The sequence below is a fragment of the Acomys minous genome (genome assembly GCF_964271855.1).
Source record: "Acomys minous genome assembly, chromosome: 7".
Taxonomy (NCBI): Eukaryota; Metazoa; Chordata; class Mammalia; order Rodentia; family Muridae; genus Acomys; species Acomys minous.
This window is the reverse complement of record NC_140488.1, coordinates 123,002,531-123,028,398: the sequence shown is the minus strand read 5'-3', so window position 1 is coordinate 123,028,398 and position 25,868 is coordinate 123,002,531. Positions and strand designations below refer to the sequence as shown.

Here is a 25,868-nt window from a genome sequence, read left to right as displayed (position 1 = left end):
TGCTGCAGGGAAGCACAATTGTTTGTGTAAATGCAAAATCTTAGGTTTGTATCTAATCAAATCCATTAGTGACATGCTGGTCCTTAGCTGAATAGCTTTCTTCAGTATTCAGTCGTTTGGGGTCTGTGTTTTCCCAATAATTAAGGTTAGAAATATACATACATAGTTCATAAAATTAAAAGTTTAAGTAATTCTCTAAGGTCTCTTTAAACTGAAAAAACATCTGGTATTATTTGATTCTGCTTAGTATAGATGATTTAACTGAGTTGTCTATTGTTATATAACTGAGTACTTGGAAATAGTCTAGTTATGTTTGGAAATCATTGATTCGTGATTTATTTGGATCATGGGCATGGAACTTTTATAGAAACATGAAAATTAGAAGCTTATGAATTAATTTTTTGTTTTTTAAATTTATATATTCACTTTATATCCTAATTGTAGCCTATTCCCTTTTCTCTTGGTCGCTCCCTCCCACCACTTCCCCCCTCTTCCCTCCCCTTTACCTTAGAAGAGGGGAGCCCCCCACCAACCCACCCCAATATATCAAGTTACATTAAGACTAAGCTCCTACTCATCTGCTAAGGCCAGGAAAAGCAGCCCAGTTAGGGCGAAGTGATGGAAAGCAGGCAACAGAATCCATGTCATAGACAGTAACCACTCAACTTACTAGGGGACCAATGTGGACATCAAACTGCTCATTTGTTACATAAGTGTAGTCTGCTAGTAATAACAGGCTTAGACATAGTTGATATCTGAGTGAGCCATCCATACTCTATCAATATATGACTTCAATGAATAGCTGCTAAGCATTGTTTAACTACTTTGTACTGGGAATTTAGAAATGCTAGAAATTACTTCAGTGAGCCGGCTTCACAGACAGCCGTCTGTTTTGTCTTAACTGAAAGATAGCCACCCGAACCAAAGAAATGGTTCTTTGTTTTTGCTCACACTGGTCAGTATGACCTACTTGTAAGTGTTGTCTTTAGTTTTGAGGACAGAAACAAGCCAAATCATTTCCAAAGGAAAGAATCAGGAATGTGAACGACGTTAAGCAACACAATCCAAAAGTGTTCCATGATTGCTGTCATCCTCTCTCCCCTTCCGTTAATCTCATTTTCAAGTTCTATAAGAAACTTCTCTGGCTATGTTTAACCTCAAGGCTTGTTGAGTCTTCTTTGTATGTTTTTGGGAAATGCTGTTCTGTAACTCATGACTAAAAAATAAGAACTTGAAAGAAGATCTGCGTTGAATTCTCATTACCCACGTAGTACTCATAACTACCTGTAGGTCCAGATTCAAAGGATCCAATGCCCTCTGTGGGTTCCAGGTACACATACAGTACATGACATACATGCAGACACAACACTTATACAGATAAAATAAAATAAATATTTAAAAAAGAGCTTGGCAACATTTGGAGATGGGGTGTACCAATTTTTTTGGCAGCCTCAAAGTTGCTGGTCTGGGAGTTCCTATGTAAGTAAAGCATGCCTTAAACTTCTGTGTTTCCCCTTTAAATTATCTGGTTATAGACATGTTATGTTTAGTCTTTTGGAAGGAAAATTAGGTGGCCAGAATGATTTTCTGTGTTTATGGAAGTCAGTAAGTGTTCAGCTAGCAGCTGCACTGAATCAGTAGGTTGAAAGCACAGTTAAAAAAAAAACCTTTAGACAAGCACGTGGAAGAAACCTTTTAAAAATAAATTTTTTATTATTAATTTATTCACATTACATCTCGATTGTTAGCCCTTCCCCTGTTTCCTCCCATTCCTCCCTCCCTCCTACTTTCTCCCTTCTCCCCTCCCCTATGTATGAGATTGAGGGAGACCTCCTCCCCCTATATATACTCTTAGAATATCGAGTCTCTTCTTGGTAACTTGCTATCATTCCTCTGGGTGCCGCCAGGCCTCCCTGTCCAGGGGACATGATCAGAAAAGGGGCACCAGAGTTCGTGTGAGAGTCAGATCTCACTCTCCACTCAACAGTGGAGAATATCCTGTTCATTGGCTAGGTCTTGGTAGGGGTTCGAAGTTTACTGCCTATATTCTCTGTGGTACATTTACACTATGGAATACTACTCAGCTATTAAAAACAAGGAATTCCCAAAATTTGTGAACAAATGGATTGATCTAGAAATGATCATAATGAGTGAGTTCACCCAGAAGCAGAAAGAGACAAATGGTGTATACTCACTTATATCAAGACACTAGTCCAAGGGATACGTCCCATGAAAAACTTTACTTACCAGGAAAGTGGGTCAGAGGGGAGGACATCCTATTGAGACTTTAGGTGAGAGTAGCATGGAAGAATGGGGAAATAGTAGGATCCACAGGGTCCTGGAAACCTACAAGAAGAACTTTATGACAAGCAGATCTGGGTCCTGGGGGCCTCCTCAAACTAAGGCACCAGCCAAGGAAGAAACCTTTTATTTGAAACTATTCTAAGAGGTAATGGGTCACATTAGAGACTTGAACTCATAGTCATTGGAAAGATCAAGCAGATGTCTTAGTACTTTAAAAAAAAGTTTTGTTGTTTGTTTAGTTTGGTTTTTTTGAAACATGCTCATCATATAGCCCAAGCAGGATTAACACTCCTATCAGGCTCTCAAATGCAGTGCCAGGATTGTAGATGTGAATGTGTGTACCTATGTCCCACCTTAAAAGCTGTTTTTGAAATACGATGTTACTAAGTTGTTGAGATTGGCCTCTAACTTTTTTCCTTTTGCTCCAAAGTAGCTGGTAGGAAATGGAACAGGATTTTACCACTACTTTCATCTCAAGCTTTTTATGATTTTCTGATATAGGAGTACGGTAGCCCCTACTTGATAACAGCCTAAGGTCACAGTGAGTCCAGGCAGCAGTATAATTGTTTTGTAATTGGCAGCAAATCTCATGCATGAGTTAAATGTCTCAGATAATAAGAAAAGAAAAACTGAATAGCTAGTAAATTAACACTGTTACCTTCCCCTTTGGAGAGCTTGGATTTTTAATGCAGGAGGTCCTCCAGTTAAGAGGCACATGAGTTGATTTTTTTATAGATGTTAACTTAAGTAATGTGCATTGGAAAAATAGAAGATACCAATGTAATATTATAAAACATTATCATTATAAGGCTTAGTCATACAAAATTACTTTTTCTTTTGTCTTTCGTCCAAGGGATTGTGATTTTGTGACTGAGAATTGAAATTTATAATGATTCACTCATTTTCTGAATTCCCTATTATCCTTTGCAAATAAAAAGCTTGTTGAAGCAGTCCCACTTAAGGGCCATTTATCGAAAAGTACTTTCTATATGCGTCCATTGCTCATCCCTTAAATATCAATAGTGTTGACTGAGGGGTATGGAGGATTGAGAAATATGGGAAATCAAAATGTTGCAGGTCACACAGTGCTAGCTACATGCTGCAAAAATTAGCACCATGTGAAATTACAAGCTTGTCCCACATAGGCTATGATAGCTCTATGATTGAAATGCGTAATTTTACTCTTACTTCTTTAATGAAGGTTTGCAATGATGGAAACACAGTAGGAAACATTTTTTCAAATGCAAATTACCTTGCAGGAAAGAAATAACAAAGGAAAGAATTGCCACCAAGGGGAAAAATTAAATCTTACAGCACTTCCTTGGGTACAGTTGAGACAAACAATTAGCATGTTAAGGATCATTATGTCCTGTAATAACATGTTGCTTCAAAAAATTCTGTTCTTTCCAGCTTTGGTCCTATCCGTTTGCTGGATGACTTTGATGTTGCATGCCAGGAAACAACTACGAAATAGTTTTAGCATAGTTACAAATCTCACAATAAAGATTTTAAATTGTCTATAATTCTTACCCATAGGTTAACTGACTTAAATATTTTCCCTTATATGAAATGATAAGGCTAATTAATCATGAATTAGAACACTGTTAATTTTCTTCTTGTCTTCCCAGAAACAGAGAATTTAGTGGTGAATGAATGAGAGTTTGTTCTACATGGAGATTATGGTAGAGAGGACATTCTAAACACATGCACCTGAAAAGCTCATTGATCTCAACTTTTGTGTTTGTACTTTGTACCAGTCAGGCTTCTATTGCTGTAAAGAGACATCATGACCACAGCAACACTTTTTTTTATAACTTTACATAAAAAATTCACTTATCATTCTGGCATGGCCCCCTTTCTCCTCTTCCCTGTTTCCTTCCTACCCTCCCTAGTCCCCAGATAAGGGGAACCCCCATCCACCCACCCCAGCATATCAAGTTGAATCAGGACTGAGGACATCCCCCTCTCCTGTGGCCCAGTGAGGCAGGCCCACCAGGGGAAAGCCACAAAAAAAGGCGAGCAGCAGAGTCCATGTCAGAGCCAGCCCCCACTTCCCTCACTAGGGTACCCATATGATGACTGAACTGGCCATTGGCCACACCTGTGCAAGGGGCCCAGGTCCAGTCCATGCATGGTCCCTGGCTGGAGTCCCAATCTCCACATTCTCCCTGTTCCCCCTCGGCCCTGGTTATTTGGCTCTCTTGATCGTCCCGTGGAGCTTCAGTTTTCTCTGAGTGCTCATCCTACTCCTCACTCTTCCCCCAGACTCTCTGCACTCCACCACATGTTTGGCTGTGGGTGTCTGCATTTGCTTGTGTCAGCTGCTGCTGGGTGGACCCACTCAGAGGGTAGCCATGATGGGCTCCCACCCCCAAGCACAGCAGAGTATTGTCAATATTGCCAGGGGTTGGCTGTCTTCCATGGGTGGGTCTCAGCTTGGGCCAGGGACCAGCTGGACATTTTCTCAAATTCCACTCCATCCCCTTCCCTGCATATCTTGTAAGCAGGGTAAGTCCTGGGCCAAAGTATCCATGGCTAGGTTGGTGTTCCCCTCCTTCCACTAGGCATTGTGTCTAGTTAGAGGGTGTCCTCTTCAGTCTCCATGACCCCTGCTACTAGGAGTCTCAGCTAGAGTCACCCCCATATCCTCCTAGGAGCCTACCCTGTCATAGGTCTCCAGCTTGTTACAGAGAGGCCCCTGCCCAAGATTTTTGTCCTCCCGCCCCCACTCACCCCAAGTCTGATGTCGACTCTCATTTCTCTCCATGCTCCCTCTCTTTAACCACTTCTGCTGCCTATCATATTTCCACATCCGAGTGACATTTAGGCATTCTCCCTTGGATCCTCCTTCTTACTGATCTTATTTGGATCTATGGATTGTAATATGGTTATCCTGTGTTATGTGGCTAAAATCCACTTATGAGTGAGTACATACCATGTGTATCTTTCTGGGCCCAGGTTACCTCACTCAGGATAACGTTCTGTAGTTCCAACCATTTGCCTATAAATTGCATGATTTCCTTGTTTTTAATAGCTGAGTAGGATTCCATTGGACCATGGCAACTCTTACAAAGGAAAACATTTAATTGGTGCTGGCTTCCAGTTTTAGAGGTTTAGTTCATTATCTACTTAGGGGAAAGCATGGCAGCATGCAGGCAGACATAATGCTGGAGAAGGAGCTTAGAATTCTATATCTGTATTAGCAGACAGAAGGAAAAGAGAAAGTGAGCTACTGGGCCTGGCTTGAACATCTGAAACTTCAGAGCCCACCCTAAGTGACACACTTCCTCCAACAAGGCCACACCTGCTCCAAAAAGGCCATACCACTCCAACAAGGCCACACCTCCTAACAGTGGCATTCCTTATGGACCAAGAAAACACCACCACTACCACCAAACAGCCATTTACTGGCTCACAATTCTATGATTCAGTTTGGGCCTGCTCCACTGTGGTGGACCATTTAGAATGCCTTCACTCCCTTCTGCTCTTCTAATAGGTGGGGCCCAGAGGGGATTTCCTCTCTTCCATGAAGAATCCCTCATATTTTGGAGTTTTTCCATTGCTTTTTCCAGTCTTTTTGCCCTTCAACCAAGCCGTATCTTAAAGATCTCCTTCCAGAAACTTCATTGACTCTTGGTTACAAGTCTCAAGGCCAGTCCAGTTTAAAGAGCAAAGAAATAAATAACATTTTTGTAGGAGGAGACCAGACATTAGTATTTCAGGGTAGTTGGAGTAGTTTGTGGCCCTTCTTCTAGATAATCTAGCACATGCTTCTTCAGAAGTGATGAGACATAATGTAACACTTTGCTCAAATCTGATTAAGTCTCTACAGTGTTTGCTATTCACTGTCAGCTTGTCTGCCACAGAAACAGAGGGAGGTGACTAACTTCCAAACAGAATGATTCCTTTCTATCCCCACTCTATTAATGACTACATTTAGGAAACAGTTTAACTTCTATGATTATAGTGACTTTACAGCAATTTTCAGGTAAAAAATTAATAGTATATTTACTGTTTCCATCCCTGTCTTAGGTATTCAAAGACAAAACATCAACTACAACAGATATAGAACCACAGATATCTTTTTAAAAAATATTTTATTATTTATATTATATCTCAACTGTTAGCCCATCCCTTGTATCCTCCCATTCCTCCCTCCCTCTCACTTCCCCCATACTCCCCTCCCCTATGTCTGTGACTGAGGGAGACCTCCTCCCCATGTATATGCTTATAGGGTATTGAGTCTCTTCTTGGTGACCTGTTATCCTTCCTCTGAGTGCCACCAGGCTTCCCCATCAAGGGGACAGAACCTCAGATATCTTAAGATTGGAAAGACTTTAGAAATTTTGCCATTCACACCTCTCATTTCACAGAGTGGGACAAGGTCACAATGTTATAATTTATACTTCTTTGTTTTGATTAGAAATTGTTTTATGCTTTTATGGTATGATTGTTAGATATTTTTCTTATTACCATTACTAGAAAACAGTTTGTAATCTTGGCTTTTCACTAAAAAATTAAAGGATTATGCTGTCAAGTTCATGCCTGTAATTTTTCTAAATTGTTTATGACATAGATCCCTGAGTTATGGTGCTATAGGAGTAATTGTGGGACACGAATTTACACATGGATTTGATAATAATGGTAAGTAGTAGTTTATTTTATAAGCGGTTTCTTTTCATGGTAATGTTGATTATATGCTGTTAATTATTGTTATTATCTTTATGTAGTGGTATCACCACAGACTGAAGATTATCCCAATAGATATGACTGTTGATTGAAAAGTTTTCTCATGTTTTGTTGTGGTAGCTTGGTGATCACGGTAAAATGAAAAGAGAAAGACTTTGTAGTTTCCATAAAAGCCCCTTTGGATTCCTAACAGCATTGCTCAGCTGCTGCAGTGGCTCCAGGAACTGCACTGTAGATTTCCCTCTTTGTTGTTTTTTTCCTCCTTGCCATCTTATGATGTTTTCCCTGGAGGTGTGAGCTCTGTCCCTGAGATGATTGTATGTGCTGCTTAATTAAGAAGTTAGCCTTGGGAACTTAGCTGCCTGATTGCTTTGTATAATTTCAAATGCTTCTTTTCTATTTTTCTTTATATTGGCATATATTCAAAATTAATAACATACAAATTTGCTCCGTATCCTGATGGCATTTAAGAAAAAGGGAAAGGCAAGATAATAACAACCAAAAATATCTCCTTTGAGATTCATCATTTTTAAGTTTTTGTGACATTTATTTATTTATGTGTGTGCATGTGAGTGCGTGCATATGAGTGTGTGTATGGAGATCAAGGGCCTTCCCATGTGTGTCCAGGGTATTGAAATTAAGTCACCCGGCTTGGTGGTAAGTTACTTTACTTGCTGAGACATCTCACTGGGCTAAGTGCTGTTATTTTAAAATTTCATTTTGTTCTTTTTACTTTTTTAGTATTATTACACAGTCTCTCTCTCTCTCTCTCTCTCTCTCTCTCTCTCTCTCTCTCTTCCTTCCTCTCTCCTTTTCTCTAAAGTAGTATTCAGACCAACACAATGGTTTGTAGACAGCCTTAAGAGCCTAGCAGGCCCAAGGCAGTGTATTGTTTCCAATATCCTTTCCTGTATGTTCATTCTGGGATAGGAGAGAAACTGGCTTCTTTTTCTTCTGAATAATTCTTCTTACATCACCATCTCTTTCTTAATCCCTTCCTTGTCTCACCATCCCTTGCTCCTCTGGTCTCCTCCTTCCTGTTAAAATGTAGCTTCCTTGTAATCATTCATGGGGCCAGCCTTTTTGCAATTGGGTATTTACTTTATCTATGAGAAGATTCTTGAGTAACAAAGAAAGGCATGCAGTGCTCAATTGGTTCTGGACTTTTCTTCTGGGGTTTCTCCCAAAGGACAAAATCTGATGATGACAATTTCATCCTGTAAACAATACGTAGCACAAGTATTGCACATATCAGTACATGCCCAGTAACTGATGAGTGATATGTTAGTGGGTGGAGGACAGCAACTCATTTCCTGGGAGTAGCAAGCAGCCTTGCAGAAGAGCTTTGGATTGTTCCAGTGAATGCTTCTGCATAGGGGGCCTTCCATGTAGGCGTTTCTTACAAACTCTTTCTTTGGAGACTCTTATGTAGGGAACGTTCTATGTAATTAATTTCAAGCCATGCCTTTGACTCTAGTATATCCTTGAAAATAGAAGATTTATTACCCGAATCGTTGTTTTGAAGGGTATATAGAAGATGAAGAATAAGAGACCATGTAGCAAGAAAAACTAATATCTCCCCTCCCCCAGTTACATTCTGGAGATTTCCATCCTTGTTCCAAGTTCTCTTTTTAGAGCACCATTCCTCATCCAAGCAGGACAGATGGGTCTTCTATCCACAGTGGTGACTGTGGAATGATTCATAACAGAGGGTTTATGCATCTCTTGGCTCTTGGCAACTTAGAGGAAGCAGGTTGCTATAGGGCTGAGTCAGTTTCTGTGGCCCTATGGTTTGGATGACTCACTAGGGCTGTTCCTATGGATTATTTGGAATTTCACTGGTAGTGAACTTCAGTTCCCTCTACTTTTAGAATGAAGGAAAGTAATTTTGCTTGCCAGAGAACGTTTCAGGTCAGAGGAGATGAAAACAAGGAATACAAGATTGAATAAGACTGGTGCACGCGTTAAACTGATGAATCTCATTTTTAAAGTGCCCTTTGTTCATTTCAAGGAAAGAACTCCCTCAATTCTTTGCCTCCTTCCCCTCCTTTTTACAATTAAATTAATCTGTCAGGACTGGTTAGGAAAGCATGTCGAGGTGAAGGAAAGGAAAGATGACGATTTCAGCTTGTGTAAAGTAACACAGATTTCTTGTTACTTTCTTTTTTGTTAGGCAGAAAATATGATAAAAATGGAAACCTTGATCCTTGGTGGTCTGTGGACTCAGAAGAAAAGTTTAAGGAAAAAACAAAGTGCATGATTAACCAGTATAGCAACTATTATTGGAAGAAAGCTGGCTTAAATGTGAGTACAGCTGTGGTTGGGGCGGGAGAAACCTTGTGGGCCATTTTTCCTCATTTAGACATTAGCTTGCTTTAGTCCATTGGCTCTCCAAGCATGCTTCTGGGAACCACAACATCTGCCTTCCCTGGGAACTTGTTAGAAATACAAATTCTTGACTCCTGCCCAGACCTGCTGAATCTCTAGGGGTTGAGCCTGATAGTCTGGGAGTCTTTCATAAGCCCTCAGGTAGTTCTAACAGACTGTGAATTTGGACAATCATAGGACTACACAGTAGTGCCATCACAAATCCCCTAGCACAGATAAACAATAACATCTTAGAAATCTCTTACATTTTATATTGTGAAAAAATTCCATCCAAACCATTGTTAGGTTTAATTAACTGAAATAATGTCTCATTGTTTTGAAACAAAGGGCCTGAGAATTTATTAGTTATAGAGTTTTGAACTCTGTATTTATTTTGTGTCATATGCATATCTATATATAGTTTTCCATGAAGACAAAATGCAATTTTATACATGCTTACATGCTTTGAGGATGTGAAATTTCGTTCCTTTCCTTTTTGCCTTTAACTTCATCTCCTTTTCTTTTCTCTCTTATCTTCCATGCCTGTTGTTAATATTAATAACCTCGAAACACTTTCCTTCTTTGTTCAGGTAAAGATATACACACACAGCTTTAGTTAATTGCTCCTGATGATAGCCTAAGAATTCCTGATGTGAATACCATAACCTAGCCAACTAACCTCTTACCTAAGGGAACAATTTTCAGTTATAAATGCGGATGCACTAAATATCTTATTACGCACACACTGTTTTTCCCCTGGGGGATACATTTCTATTGTCACCAGAATAAAATATCATATTTCTACAATTGATAGGTAAAAGACTATATCTATCTCTGGAACTTTACTTTTTTGTCAATTTATGAGAACCTTTAAAATAGCCAGCATTTTAAACTTCTATTGTTCACATTATATGTATCTCCCTCAAATGTATTACTCATCCTTTAAGATTTTTTCCCCTGTCGTATCCTTTGACACACAAAATCAAAATATTTTTAAAATTCCAAGATATTTAAGCTCTCTTAAAATTAACTTTTGTATTTATCTTCTGGCCTATAGAGATGTCGTCTGTGACCAGATTGCATAGAAAGAAGCTGACTGTTACATGGAAGCTGCTCCAACATGTTATCATTTTCCTCTTGCTATGATAAGACATTAGAACCAAGACAACTTATAAAAGAAAGCATTTAATTTGAGCCTTAAAATTGCAGACTGTTAGAGCTCATGACTGTCATGGTGGAGATCATGGCAGCAGGTAGACAGAGATGGTGCTTGAGCATTAGCTGAGAGCGTACATGTTGAGACAACAGCAGAGATAGAGATAGATAGATAGATAGATAGATAGATAGATAGATAGATAGATAGATAGATAAATAGTTAGATACAGAGAGACAGAGAGAGACACAGAGACAGAGACAGAGACAGAGACAGAGACAGAGACAGAGAGACAGAGAGAGATTCACGGCCTTCGCTGGGCTTTTGAAACATTAAAACCCATCTCCTGATGATCTACCTTATACAACCAGGTCACACTTCCCAATCCTTCCCAAATAGTTATACCAAATGGGGAGCAAGAATTCAAATATATGAGATCCTTCAAACCACCACAGGAACTTCTGTATTTTCCCAGGAAAGCTTTTTTAATTGTTCTGACATTTTACATTTAAATCTTCATAAATGTGAATTTCATTTTTCTGTGGAGTTTAATATGAGAATTCACTCACTCTATATTAGAGTTTAGAACTCTATGAATCCAGAGTCATACTCACACATGTCCACGGCATTCTTTCATTCTCTTATTTTAAGTTATCCACATATATGATTATATATTCAAATATGTATGCATTCTGTTCTTCAGCATATATTTTGCTTGTCCAAGGTATCAGATGTCATTTTTAAAATGTGTGTTTTTGTTAGTAGGACAATGATCATAAGAGTACATCTGCCTCAGTATAAATTCATTCAACCATCAGAAAACTGCTTCAGTTTCATTACCATAGAAGGTGTGTGTGTACATGTGTGCATGTGTGCATGAGTGCATACATGTGTGTGCTTCTTTTGTAAACATAAATAGGCAGGCTTTACTTTTCAGGTTTTATTTGTATGAGTCACTCCTCTGTGCCTGATATTTCTTTGAGTGACTAGGGAAGAGCTTAATTGAGTCATAAATGCAGAATGCCACCGACTAGTGGGTCCTGAGAGGCCAAACCTGATGTCATGTGCTCTACTGTGATGAGTCAGAGTGTGAGGAGTTAGAGGGATAAGGATACTCCAGAAGCCTATAATTTAGATGTAAAGTTTATAATGAAAAGGAAGGAGATTCAAGCACATGTGTATAAATGTAAATAAGAAAAAAATTAAGACTTGAGAAGGCATGTTTCATACATAAAAGAGCGACAGAGACAGAGATCTACTTGGCTTTGAATACCTGATGAATGTGAACATTTTTCTTAATCACTCTGACTTAGAGAAACTTCATTAGAAACAAAACACAAGAAAGGGCTCCTTAGTGGTTTATTGAGAAAGTAGTTTATGAGAAACTTGGCATTGGTTCTGAGGGAAACTGAGCCTTACTCATGATACTAAATAGGGTTCTAGCAAATGAATAGCACCCCAGAAGTTGTTCAGCTTAGGGGTAATGGCTAGGTAGCTCTACCAGCACATCAGTCAGTCTCTGGAAGGTGAGCTGTGGTACTCTCATAGGCTAAGGTTGGCAGTCACAGGAATGGTTGCAGTCTTGGCAGTGAAGGGAGCCATTGGATGACCCTGAAATGTGCATACCAGTGACTTTCTATGAACTGAGCAGGCTGTATAGCGGTTAGAGAAGCAGAGGTCATGAATTAGGGAGGGAGGGAGGGAGAGAGAGGGAGAGAGAGAGAGAGAGGGTGGGGGGAGAGGCAGAGGGAGGGGGGGAAGGGAGAGGGAGAGGGAGAGAGGGGGGGAGGGAGAGGGAGAGGGAGAGGGAGAGGGAGAAAGGGAGAGAAAGCAAAGAGAGGGGAGCATGGGGTGGTTTGGAAGTAGGAAAGACTTGTGATGTAATTATATTTTAGTTTCAAAAACATTCTTTTAATCCATGTTCTGCTTTGAGCTTCAGATGCTTGTTTGTTAAACAAAGATGTTGACAATAGTCCTTACCTCATGGGAATTTAGAAAAAGAATGGAGGCAGAGCTAGAATGGTAACTTTGGGAGACTAAAGGCAAGGTTGGTAGGGGTCCTGGGTGATAACTCTTAATCTTGTTTCCTTAAGATATATTTTTATTTGTTAGCATGACCCCCATAGGCTCATACAGGCTGGCACTATTAAGAGGTGTGACCTTATTGGAGGAAGTGTCACTGGGTTGTGGGCTTTGATGTTTCAGAAGCTCAAATTAGGTACTGTGTCTCTCTTTCTTCTTGCTGCCTGCTGATTTGGATATAGAACTCTCAGCTACCTCTCTAGCCCCATGACAGCTTGTATGCTACCATGCTTCCCACCATAATGATAAGGGAATAAACCTCTGAACTGTATGGCAGCTCCCCAAATTGAATGCTTTCATTTATAAGAGTTGATATGCTCATAGTGTCTTGTTACAGCAATAGAACAGAAACTATGACACCTTCCTTCTTCAACAACAATGGCCAGTGTAACATTCTGACATACTCTTGTCTTCCTTTTCCTATTCTAAGGACACTTATGATTACATTGTCCCCCTCCCCCCCCACATACCTCTTGCAATGTTCTCGACTTAATTGCATCTCAAAAGTCACACTGTTGCCATCACAGGGTAACTTATCCCTGAAGGCCTGGGGATTTTGATATAGACATCTTTAAGAAGCCATTAGTCTGCCCACTTTGCTGGGGTTAGCAAACCCTTAAGCTAGATAGTAAATACTAAGTAAACTTCTGTAGCAATAAAGGAAACACAGACTGTGTATGTTGGTGAGCTTGGCTGTGATCCAATAAAAGTTGACTTATAGATATTAATATTTGAATTTCATATAATTTCTATGTGTGCAAGATATGGTTCTTTTGATTTTCCTTAAATTACTGACAAGTGTAAAATCCTGTCTAGACAAAAGCAAATGGCAGGTTAGCTTTAGCTTGTGGGTCGCATAAACTTAGACTATTTCCATCCTAGCTCATTTACAGTTTGAAGAAACAGTTGAGAAGACTGTCTCCCCATACTTTGCTGGGTGCCATACATATTTTAAACCTTGACCTTGTGGTCTGTTTTACTTCTATTTCATTTTTGTTCCCCAAGAGAACGACTTTCCTTTCAATGTTTCAAAGAAATAGCTGAAGGTAAAATGATAATGGCTGGTTCTGAAACCTTGTTCCTGACTAGATGGCAAATTTTTAGAGACACGGGGACAACGAGAAAATATACTAAAATTATGTGAGTTAATCAGAGAAAATCATCTGGATATTGACATTTCTATTTTTCCTATTAAACCAGAGGCACTGAGAATAAGAATATTGTTAACATTTTATTGGAGCTGGCTCAATTGGTGAGAACAAAGAGGTGGGCGAGAAAGTAATGCAGAGAATAATAAGATAAAAATGATTACGTTCAGGAGCACTTTGCTGGGGCTAGTTTGCCATCTCACAACACATCATGTCCACTTTTGATTTATTGGATGTAATTTTCTCTTTAAAATATGACGTTTGCTTCCTATAATATATACATGCCTTTGCTGAGTGGCAGTTGATTGTGGAACACTTTCTATTTTCCTTTCTCTTAGGTGAAGGGGAAGAGGACTCTGGGAGAAAATATTGCTGATAATGGAGGCCTTCGAGAAGCTTTTAGGGTACTCATCATTACATTTAGTGGGCTTTAAAACTGCATGATGAAAATATTCATGGGTTCACTTCAGTGTATAGCACCAACTCGATGTGGAGGGCTGTGACATTTTGGATTCTCCTTATACAGCCGTGTTTCTATATGGACTCTGTTATACTCTGATAGAGCTGTATTAAGTCATCCTAAATAATAATGGATAGTAAGAATTGTATATTTAAAATAGAGTTTTCAGACAATATACTCAGAATCATGTTAAAGAACACCACAGAACTCTCCTTGGGGCTTAAGTTTGTGTGAATTTTCTTGAAATAAAGATTTCTTTTTATCCTTCCTTACCATTTTGTCTTAAAACTTATGACTAGAGGCTATTCATTGTTGCATATTGGGCCAGTCCATAAGAGTACTTGCATCATCTCTCAAGTGCATGGTTAAGAAATTAAACATAACAATAACATATAAATATTTATATTAAATTGAATGAATTTACTTTAAAGACCAGGTTATTATTCTAAGTTGTTGTCTTTTCTATATTCTAGTTAAAACATTTTATTTTATTAAACAATGGTGGGAAAAGAGACCTTTTCTTGTTGATAAAATAAATAATAATATGTTGACCCCACTCAAATATATTGATCAAGCAGTTGTGCAGTTTAAATAGTGTTAATTTATTTTTGTTGCTCCTTGGCAAAGAAAGAACAGCTTTTTAAAGAGCTATTTAATATCTGATCATTGTGACCCAGTTGATTTATTATTTATAGAGTGTAATGTTCCTTTTGTTTGCTGAGACAGTCTCACTCTAGTTCAGGCTGGCCTCAAGCTCATGGAGATGCTCCTGCTACAGCCTCCCAAATCCTGGAATGACAGATGGGCACCACCATGCCTAGCTAGCAGTGTAAGGTGTAAAGCTTTTTGTAAATTCACCTGCTTCACTATTAGGGGAAATAGAACTGGGTTAACTTTTTAGGTGTTTGTTTTCTTAAAGGAAAATTTGATTCAGTGTGTTTTACATATGGTGACAATATATATTTAATACTCTCCTGTTTATAAGCTATTATTGATGAAGATTACCTGTTCTGCTTTTGTCATTAGGCTTACAGGAAATGGATAAATGATAAAAGACAGGGAGTTGAAGAGCCTCTTCTACCAGGCATTGAATTCACCAACAACCAGCTCTTCTTCCTGAGTTATGCTCATGTGAGTAAACTGAGGAAAAGGCATCAAAGATGGAAATATGTGCTATTAGCTTATGCCATTAATCAAAATTTTAGAAGAAAAGTTCACTGGTATGATTTTGACTAGAGCCAACATTTAATCTTCTGTCAGTAGTAGGTAAGGCATAAAAATAACTACCCCCCAAAAAACCTACCCCACACCTCCAAATAGTATTTCCTGGGTTGATTGGACAAACAGGGCCAAATAAGGGCCTATAGTTTGTTTTATTTATAAGTATTAAATAATGTTTTGACTGGAAAAAACTATACCCTATTACTTACATGTTATCTGTGGTTAGTTTCATGTTAAAATGGCAGAGTTGAGTAGTTGAAACAGGTACTTTTGGTTTTCAAAGGTTCAAATACTTATCTATTTCTTTCCAGAAAGTTTCTGGGCTCTGACCTAAACCAAAAAAAAAACAGTGGTTTATCTGTTCCCACTACTTACATTTTAGTCCATAATAACAACTCTTTGTAAATGGAATAAACTAATGGAGAGAAATGCTGTAATTAACATTTTACTATGTCATTATATACAGCATTTTTGTTAAACTGAAGAAATTTGGGGGTAAAAGAATGATCCTTTTTAAAAAACCAACTTTGATAAATTTTTCTTTAAGCACTCCCCCCACATTTTTCAGAACTAAGAGATTTTTTACTTGTTTGTACATTGGAAGAATTCTGCTTATATGGAATAGATTATTTTCTAACCTGGAAAGGTAGTAGCAAATAGTAACAAACACATTGTTTTCTTAAATGATTTATGAAACATAGTCAGTACTATATAATACTATATAATAATGTAAGCAAAGTATCTATGAAAAAAATAACCTACGATATGGGGTAAAATTGAATGGGAAAAATAAGCTCTGTCTTAGGGTTTCTATTGCAGTGAAAAGACCATGCCAAGCAGCCTGAAATGAACTGGTTTGAGCATCTGAGACCTCAAAGCCAGCCCCACAGTGACATCAGTATTTGAATATGGGAGCCAATCATTATCCAAACAAGCACAAGCAACTGTGGGCTAGCATCTGAGGAAATTAAGGAACCATATTACAGAAATATCTTTAAAACCACATTCATAAATATTGTGAGAGAAGCCAGGCATAACAGTGCATGCCTTTAATCCCAACACTTGGGAGGCAGAGGCTGGTGAATATCTAGGAGTTTGAGGCCAGCCTGGTCTACAAAGTGGGTTCCAGGATAGTCAAGGCTGATACATGGAGAAACTCTATCTTGAAAAAACAAAAATAGATTATTGTGAGAGATGATTTATCATTATCAAAATAATAGTAAGCAGTAGCTGGCATTTGCTACATTGTGGGTTCCTTTTTCTATTCTCCACTCTTCTCCACCACAATTAACCCCTTAACACTTGACAGGAGAGAAAAATGGATAGAGGGGACAAAATTATTGTTAGACTACTTCCTGCTGATTAGGGCATCGAGTTCCTTGGGGCAAGTTTGATCTTTGCAGGCAAGATATCTAATTTTTTTTCTTCTAGTTTCTTTGTGCATGAATACTTGACAAACAGCAACCAACAGCAACCTCGTCTCTGGGATCCTAGCATTTATATAGCCTTTCACAAGGTCCCAGAATTCCAAACATCACACTTGCAGAAACTATCTGCATCTGGCAAAACCAGACTCCTTCTAGAACATGAGGCAAATCATAGTTACCTGCTATGAAGCAGCCTCTTATCCCTACCCCTGGGATTAAAAGGAAAACGTATTCCTATAATATTTCAGTGTTTTTTTTAAAGAATCCACAATTACACACTATTCACTACAGTAAGCCAGTATCTTTCTTGCCCTCTATACCTGTAGTTGCTACGACCTGCTAATTTGTTTCTCATGCATTTTCTGTGCATTTTTATCCTTCTGGTACTTTCTATATCCATTTCCACTTATTTATTAGACATTAATAGCTTTCTAAATAAGGAATTTTTACTTTCTTTTCCTATATACTTCTCCCAGATAAATCCTTCAAAATACGGTTTTATTTTTCTGTTCAAAAACAGTGTTTAAACATAGTTTTAACACTCAGACCTGCTTATCAGCACTCCAGAAATCTGGCATTAGCCTCTCTCTCCCCTGGGCACTTATGCAATGATGTGCAACCAAGCTGAATGCCTTCCTCATCTTTCAGTCATTTTTTAAATTTCCATTTCCATTTCAAATGTTTTCCTATATATTCATGTATCCTAGAGGTATTGACACTTTAATATTATATCATGTGTCAAGAAATATTTCAAACCAATATTAAGTAGGTTATACTTCAGAAACAAAAAACACAGTGAAAGTATATTTTTTGTTCTTGCTTCATGTCCAGCATGTGTCATCAGTGGGGCCCTGCTCATAGTTTTTACTCAAGGAATTGGGTTTTGGAGTATTTTGTCTCGAAGTGTGCTTTGATGGACACCAAACAGTACAAAAGAAATGTGAGGGGATATGTATTGGCCTTTTTATTTGATGTGAGTATATGTGTATATTAGTGTGTGTGCTTGTGGTCTGTGTATTTATTAATGTGGATGTATGTGTGTGTGTGTGTGGAGGCCACAGAAGTTGCTGTCAAGTCCTTTCCTTTATTGTTTATTTTCAAGATCGGGTTTCTCTGTGTAGCTTTGGCTGTCCTAGACTCGTTTTGTTGACCAGGGTGGCCTCAACCTCACAGCAATCTGCCTGCCCCTGCCTTCCTTTATTATTTTTAATATTTATTTTTTGATGTGTGGTATTTTACTGAACCTAAAACTCATCAATTTGGCTATGCTATCTCATCAATGAACTCCATTTTCTCCAACACTTCCCCAGTGCTGTGCCCCAGCTCTGGTGTCATAGGTACACACCATCATGCCCAGCTCTTTTTAAAAAAGACATGGTTCCTCTGTTTAGCCTTCATTATCCTGGTCTTGCTTTGTAGACCAGGCTGGCCTCAAACAGAGATCCTCTGTCTCTTCGAGTGCTGGGATTAAAGGTGTGCACCAGGCTTTTGTGGGGAGGTGGGTTTTATTGGTCTTTTGTTTGTATAATGTGGTTTTCAATTTTGGAGTTTCGTGGTGTTTGTTTCTTGTGGGTTTTTTTCTCTGCTTGTTTTATTGGTTGGGGTTTGTTTGTTTGTTTGTTTGCCTGTTTGTTTTTTAAAGAGAGAAAGGGTGTATAAGTTGAGTGCATTAGGAGGTGGGGAGGATGTGAGAGAAGTTGCAAGAGGGGAAAAGTATAACCAGAATGTATTGTATGGAAATTTTTTTCAATTAAAAAAGTCCTTGAATTTTCTGGATGTAATTAAAATAAATTTGGTTAAGCCTATAAAAAGAAATAAAGGTGTGCACCACCATGCTTAGCCCTGCTCAGCTTTTTTTAACGTGGGCTTTAGGGATATGAACTCAGGACCTCATGATTGTACTAAGTGCATTACATATTGAGTCATATGCTCAACTCCATTGTCTCTTTCTCCAGTGCAGCATCTTAAATTGGTCCTAAGACTATTAAATATCATGCCATGTGTTCTGAAACTTTTCACCAGAAAATGGATTATATGACTTCTAATATTTATCAGTAACCTTCCTGATTATACTAAACTACGATATGGTTCATTTATTTTTTCATTGAAATGTATATGGTTAAATTTGATAAAGGTTATTTAAAACACTAAGTTAATAAGATGAATACATTCATCAATTTCTGGACACATGTAATTCTCTTGATTTAAATCATTTGCCTAGAAACCTTCCTAATTTACTCAAATTGTGAAATTCATATTGATAAAGCCTCTCGCTCTGGAGACTTGAATAATACATGTTGCTCTTGCTTAAAGTTTTATCTGAGCCACTAAAACTTCTTGCTATCTATTAGTTCCAAAATAATATCAATTAATCCCAAAATATGTTCAGTACAAGTTGGATGAGTCAAGAAAGTAAGAAATGTATAATAGGACTAGAAGCATATTTACTGGGCTGTCTTTATCTTTTAGGTGAGGTGTAATTCCTACAGACCAGAAGCTGCCAGAGAACAAGTCCAAATTGGTGCTCACAGTCCTCCACAATTTAGGTAAATGAGAAAATGTGTGACACCAGGTTTTAACTGTGCTTTCCCCCATTCTATGCTCCCAGCCATACCAATGCGCTGCCAGATGGAAAATTTGAACAAAATCCTACACAATGAAATATATAATCTCCATTTTGTAGACAACATAATCTAGCCAAACAGAAACTAAACATCTCTTGTTTCATTGCAGTAAACTGGTCTTCTCAGTGTCTTTCAACTAAAATTCTGCTTACTATTGCATCAAGAGACTGGCAAGGCTTCAACATTTGGATTAAAATTGCAAAAAAAAACAGTTTTAGTATTAAATTTCAGATATAGAATTAGAATCATCTAGGGCCAGAGAGATGGTTCAATGGCGAAGACCACTGCTGTTCTTGTAAAGGATTCAGATTCAGTTTCTAGCATACACATGATGTCTCATAACCACCTGGAAATCAAATACCAGGAGATGTATGTTTTTCCAGTCTCCAAAGCCTCCAACATGCACATGCAGTCAAACATTCATAAAATAAAAAGAAATGTGTATATAAATATATAGAATTATAATTTCTTTTGGAAAGCAATAGACCATGGATGCCATGAGTAGATCAGATCACTACTCGATAACAGGAGTATTTAATTTGTCCAGCCATCTATCTTATCAGGGAGGTCTGGGCAAAAGAAAAAAAATTCAAAATAGTTTTTATTATCTCAGAAGAGGTTGTGATCTGATTACTATTCTACTTTTAAGTTTCTAGAACTCTGGCTTATTCTGGTCTGTTTTCTGTTTAAGAGTATTCTACATGCTATCTCCTTTCCCCTCCCCCACCAAAAACTGTAAACTAAGAAACATAAACAAATACCCCCTTTCTGAAGACTAAGTAAAATATATGGTGCTCTTTAGCAGTTATTATTCATATCTAGAATCAGAGACATTGCATTTTGGTTTTCATCTTGTAACACCCTTTGAAACAATTGAATATATATATATATATACATATATATGTATATATATGAAGGGAAAAAGATTAACAACTATAACTTTCAGAATGTATAAAATATTAAGTAAAAACAAAATTAAGGTTGATATTACTTTTCCTGAACTAATATAGCTTAAGAGAAATTTCCTATAGCAGAGGACAGTTAATTATTCAGAGAAATCCAAGAAGCTATGATAATTTATAGTTATTCTTTGCTTAGAACATATTATACCTGGATACATTTATGTTTAATATTTAAATGAATACATTAGCATATCATAAGAAAGTCATCTAGGATTTCCTCTATATTTTAAAATCTTATTTCTAAAACCTTGCCTTAGAAATGCTTCAAAATTGACTATAAATTACCCACTAGCATAAAAATCTAATCACTGTGTTGCAAATTCTCCCCCACTGGACTAAACTGTCATGAAGGCTGACAGTTTCTAATGGAATAAAATGTGCTCCCACTGACAAATGGAGCAGATGAAACCACAGAGTAGATTAATTACTCAACAGAGAAGTTTTAGAAACTAATTTCATTTTACTAACTAGTTTCCTGAAATGTTTGATTTTTTTGCTAATAATTTACAGAGTATCTTTACTGATTATCATCTATATTCTATCTCTAACCCTTGTCTAAGGTGAATTACACTATACTATATAGATCCCTACCCATACCCCCGAACTACACCCAAGAGGCTATGGTGATTTGTTGTTTACAGGCCATTACATTCATTTAGATGCCCAGAGGTAACAAAATCATTAGGGAAAATAGTGACTGAGAAAGCTGAGATTTTAGTAAACACTTTGAATGTTCAGTTGAGTAAAAAATTGATGAGGGAGAGGTTTTTGCCTGACTTGTTACTGATACCTGCCGTAAGCCTACATTTTGAGTGCAGAGAAAAATAACACAATGGAAACACCACTTCCAAAAGGCAGTTACAATCAAAGTGCTGAGTAGGAATCTGCAGTCTCTATTGCAGTCAGGAACTTGTGACTCTACCAGATCCTGTAGCTAAAATCCAGTACAGAATGACCCATCAGTAACTGCTAGATCCTGTCCATTAGATGATTCTTACATTAACCAAATTCTAGGTGGATGTGAATATCCAAATTAGTAGGAATTTATTGAATGAATTGTTAAAAACTAATTGGAAATGCAGCAAGAGGAATGACTCGTACAGTATAATATTGAGAGAGAAAGAAGTCAAAGACAAAGTTATATGCAGTGCATATTCCATTCATGTCAAATTCAAAGGCAGGTGATGTTATGGTAATAAATGATGCAGTAGTATTTATTTTGGGAGGTCTTGTCAGGGGAGACAAGGAAACTTTGAAGTGCTTGAGATACCTTGCCTTGATCACAGAATGGTAGTAACAGGCACACATGTAAAAAAAAATAGTGGTTTGTACATTGAAGATTTGTGTTCTACGTGCCAAACACGTAAGTCTTAGAAACTAATTTCATTTGCCTGAAATGTTGGTTTTTTTTCTAATACTTTTTCAAAAGCTAGAAAAACAAAGGCTTAGGGATGATACAGTTGTGTAAGAATTTGAAGACTCTTGGAAACATACTGGCTAGGCTTTGAGGAAATGTTAGTTTTCATTCTTGATGACATTAATTTCCTTTCTTAATTATCTGAGCTTTAGTTGTCTTCCTTGTAAATGGATTATGTAGTAATGAGTTGTTTTATCCAGAACCCATGGGTATGTAGGAATAGAATGACATGTACTCTGTCATCACTTTTTTTTTCAGGGTCAATGGTGCCATTAGCAACTTTGAAGAATTTCAGAAAGCTTTTAACTGTCCACCAAATTCCACCATGAACAGAGGTGCAAATTCCTGTCGACTCTGGTAGCTTGAGTGCTGGTTTCTGCCATCCTGTCAGAGCTGAAGAGTGCCAGTAGAGTGGCACTAATGTACAGTGCATACTGCTTTCTGCCTACATTTTGTTGAAGACTTTCATTTTTAATACATTTTCATTATTTGGGTAGGTGTCTTGCTTAGATCTAAATATGTGTTCAAAGTCATTGGGCTTATAAAAGGAATTCAAGATCTGAACCAAACACATTTCCTTATAATGCCAAAGACAACAAGTGTGAAGACTACTTGGTTAAACTTTTCTTGGCTGACATCCCTATTATCCATTTCTGTTATCCACAGCTAGGTGGTCCATAGCATTTCAAACTATAGCTTTTCAGGAAGCCTGTGTAGAGTGTATTCATAGAAAGGATCATCAGTCTATGAAAATTGTTACCCTCAATGATAAAGATGTGTGCCCTGTGGTGTGCAATTATTACATGACATTTCTTAATTCTAAGGTAGTTAAATTAGAAAATTGTTGAATCTCCATTTTATAATTTCTGATAAAGTTTTCCCCTTCAGTTTTGGAATCTATTGCAATTGTATCTCTGAACTTATATCCGATGTGACTAAATGCCTTGCCCAAGAAAGCTTGAAGAAACATGGCATAAATCCCATTAGTTGAAGGATTTGGGTTTATAAAATAGGGGGGAAAGAATGCATCTTTAACTGCCAGCAGCATTAAAAATAACAACAACAACAACTAGCCACACCACAACAAAGATTATAGGAAACAGATCTCCAAACTTTGATCTAGCTCCTGTGAACTCCAGTGAGCATCTGTGTGGTGGCTAGCAATGATGGAGCGCTTCCTGGTTTGTTTTGTTCTGCTCAGATGTGTGCATCTCTTGACTCTGAACTGAGCAGGCACTGAGGAAAGAATTTTCTGTTTCCATGTCAGGAGCATATAGCTTTCGTTCCCTTTTAGCAGGACAATATAAACACCACACCGAGGAGGGAGTAAAATGCTCTTGCGTTTCAGCCCACTTAATGTTACCTCTGCTTAAAAGAAAATCCCTTTCAAAGCTTCTAGAATGAAAGCATTTAGTATATATGAATCCAATTTAAGCAATTTTGCCCAGATCTAAGGGGCACAACTTTATGCTTAAAGTCTTGTGAAGGGTTTATTTTTTTAAAAGTAGTACTATATTTTAATCCTTAGAACATTATTTTTGTGATCAACACCTTTACTTTTAATTAATTAACTTAGTGTTAGCATATATTTATGCAGGATAAAGTTATTATTACATTTAAGAGTATATGTAGGATAAAAGTGTAATGGCATTCAAGTGGCTACTCGGTATTTCCTGTTATTTTTAATTTTAATTTTTTATTTGGTATAGACATTTCACTTCTCCCATCCCATTATTCATTGTACATGGGGGTTAAGTGAGCCAATAAAAAAATTCAAAAGCAAAACTACAAATTCAGATGAACCACAGGAGGTCATTTTGCATCCTTGTGACTTATCATCTTTTTTGCAAAAAAAAAAAAATCTAATTGTGAGCCACGTCCTTTTGTAACCATGGGAACTTCTGAAGAGAGAAAAATGGAAGGGCACCATCACGAGGAAAACAATTACACTGCATTAGTCCGAGGAGAGTGATTTTCCCCTTGACTTCCTCCTCTCCGAATGGATACACTTCTGAAGAGCAGCAGCCTTTTCCTCCTCTTAACCATGGTTTAGTGTGACCTTGGTTTGTATTTCTAAAAACAAGCAGTATTATGTTAGGTGTTAGAAATATATGTGCCTTTTTTCTGGTGTAAGCATTCTGATTTGATAATCCTCATTTTATTTCTGTACCAAGACACTTAAAAATGCTGAAATTTGTAATGCTTATATGAATAGTACATTCCTTCTAGGTTTCCTCCTTAACAATTCCAAATAAACACATTCCTGCAGGTCAGAGAAAGTGTTTGATAAAACTCTAGAGTTAAGACTTTGGAAATAGTATTGGTGTTTGTTGATTAAGGACAGCTGGTTAGTGAGTGATTAGTTGGGTTTCTCCCAGTTTCTGGATGGTAGGACTAGTAACTAAGTAACTTCACCAACTTAGTTTTCCAAGAGATACAAACTCACTCCTAGTAGGCACACACATTGTTTACAAGTACTAGCTTTCTAAATGTTTCTGTTTAATCCTTCAAATTACAGCACTGTTCTTGTCTGTGAGACTTGATTTCTTAAAGAAAGACATTGATTAAGTGATAGAGAGTATCTCAGATATATCTGGAGGGATGGAAGAAAAGCAAGGGAAGCTGGCCTAAGAAAAACAAGACAGGATTTTGGTGCTCCTTGCAACCATGTTCATTGGAGGAGAGCCACAAAGCCTTAAAAAATAATTATGGTAAATCAAAAAGAAATTAAATATCGGATCTTAGACTAGGGCTGTAACAACACACTGCTCTGACTCATATAGCAGCTGTTTGGCAAGTGGACCATTAAATGGGCATTTGAAGGAGGTTTTATTTTTTTTAATGTGTGGGAATTTCTCTTTTGTGAGTCAAAGATTCTGTATATTTAAAACTGTGTTGTTTGGCCTTAGTACCACATTTCACCAAGTGCTCTGCATAGGCCTCCTATTTGCACCCCATCCCCTTTTATGAGATGAATTGGGACATGACTGATGTAAGATCAGAATTCATAAATTATCCTCCAGCTTATTTAGTGCCTTACCTCAACGGAGCTTAAAGCACAGCCCATAAATTTTATCTTATTTAGCCCTGGAGCATCACTAAGAAGAAACTAGGAACTATGGCTCACAAGACAGATGGTGTTCATGCCAAGAGAAATGGGAAGGCTTAAAATTGTTTGTCAAATATCTCAGAGCTTGGAAAGACAGTCTTTGTGCTTTGGGCTACTTACCTTTGGATTAACTTACACCCCTTAGATTATTCTCTTTCCTAATATGTTTATTCAACCAGTATTTCTAAATTTACTTATTGTGTGGTAGCTTCTGTTCTTGATATTTTTAACATAATGACTCAGCTGCATCTTACATTATAGAAGAATACATAATTGTTCGTTTAATAACATCTTTATCACCAGTGGCAGTGCCTTACTGGATTGAAGAAAGATGTTCTTGGATGTGCAGTTTAAAAACAATCTGTGCGGTCACTATCAGATTGGTTTGGTTGTGATTTTTTTCTTTGTAAAACAATGAGAATAATTTTAAAGACAATAAAACATTGGTTGAAGGTTTTCTGTTGTTCTCCTTTGTTTTTCTTCAAATGATTCAACTCTATTACATATGTGGACATTCAGGTCTGCTTTAAAATATATTTGCCAGAAAAATGTTCAAGCCACTGTAGCAAACTAAATTTCTTGCTTGGATGCAGTGATTTTTTTTTTCTGTAGACAATGAGAGATTTGCAAGGTGGTCATTACGTTCCTTCTAGAATATAAGTCAGCAGATGTAGTTTGTTACCTTTGCAATAATATTCCTGCTGAGGCAAAGAGATGCCTCTGAGGAAATTAGCTACTGCAGTAGGGCTTGTCTCACAAAAGAGACAATGTATAAGACCATTGATATTGAAGCAAAGAATCTCTATGTGCTGACACTATGTCAATTTATAGACATTCATTCAGCACATAGTAACTGAGTATCCATTCTCCTGAAATACCCAAACCAGTTATATTTAAGTAGATGA

The 25,868-nt window shown here is 37.5% G+C and overlaps 1 protein-coding gene across 1 annotated transcript in view; it reads left to right on the top strand.

The window, feature by feature from the left end:
- PHEX (phosphate regulating endopeptidase X-linked) overlaps positions 1–25,420 on the top strand; it is a 222,484-nt gene extending 197,064 nt beyond the window's left edge. The window contains exons 22-27 of the mRNA XM_084791126.1: positions 6,881–6,948; positions 9,167–9,297; positions 14,082–14,147; positions 15,230–15,334; positions 19,321–19,397; positions 22,113–25,420. Coding sequence (XP_084647252.1) covers positions 6,881–6,948; positions 9,167–9,297; positions 14,082–14,147; positions 15,230–15,334; positions 19,321–19,397; positions 22,113–22,215 — 550 coding nt within the window. The 3' untranslated portion in view covers positions 22,216–25,420. The remainder of the gene's footprint in view (positions 1–6,880; positions 6,949–9,166; positions 9,298–14,081; positions 14,148–15,229; positions 15,335–19,320; positions 19,398–22,112) is intronic.
- The last annotated feature ends 448 nt before the right edge of the window (positions 25,421–25,868 follow it).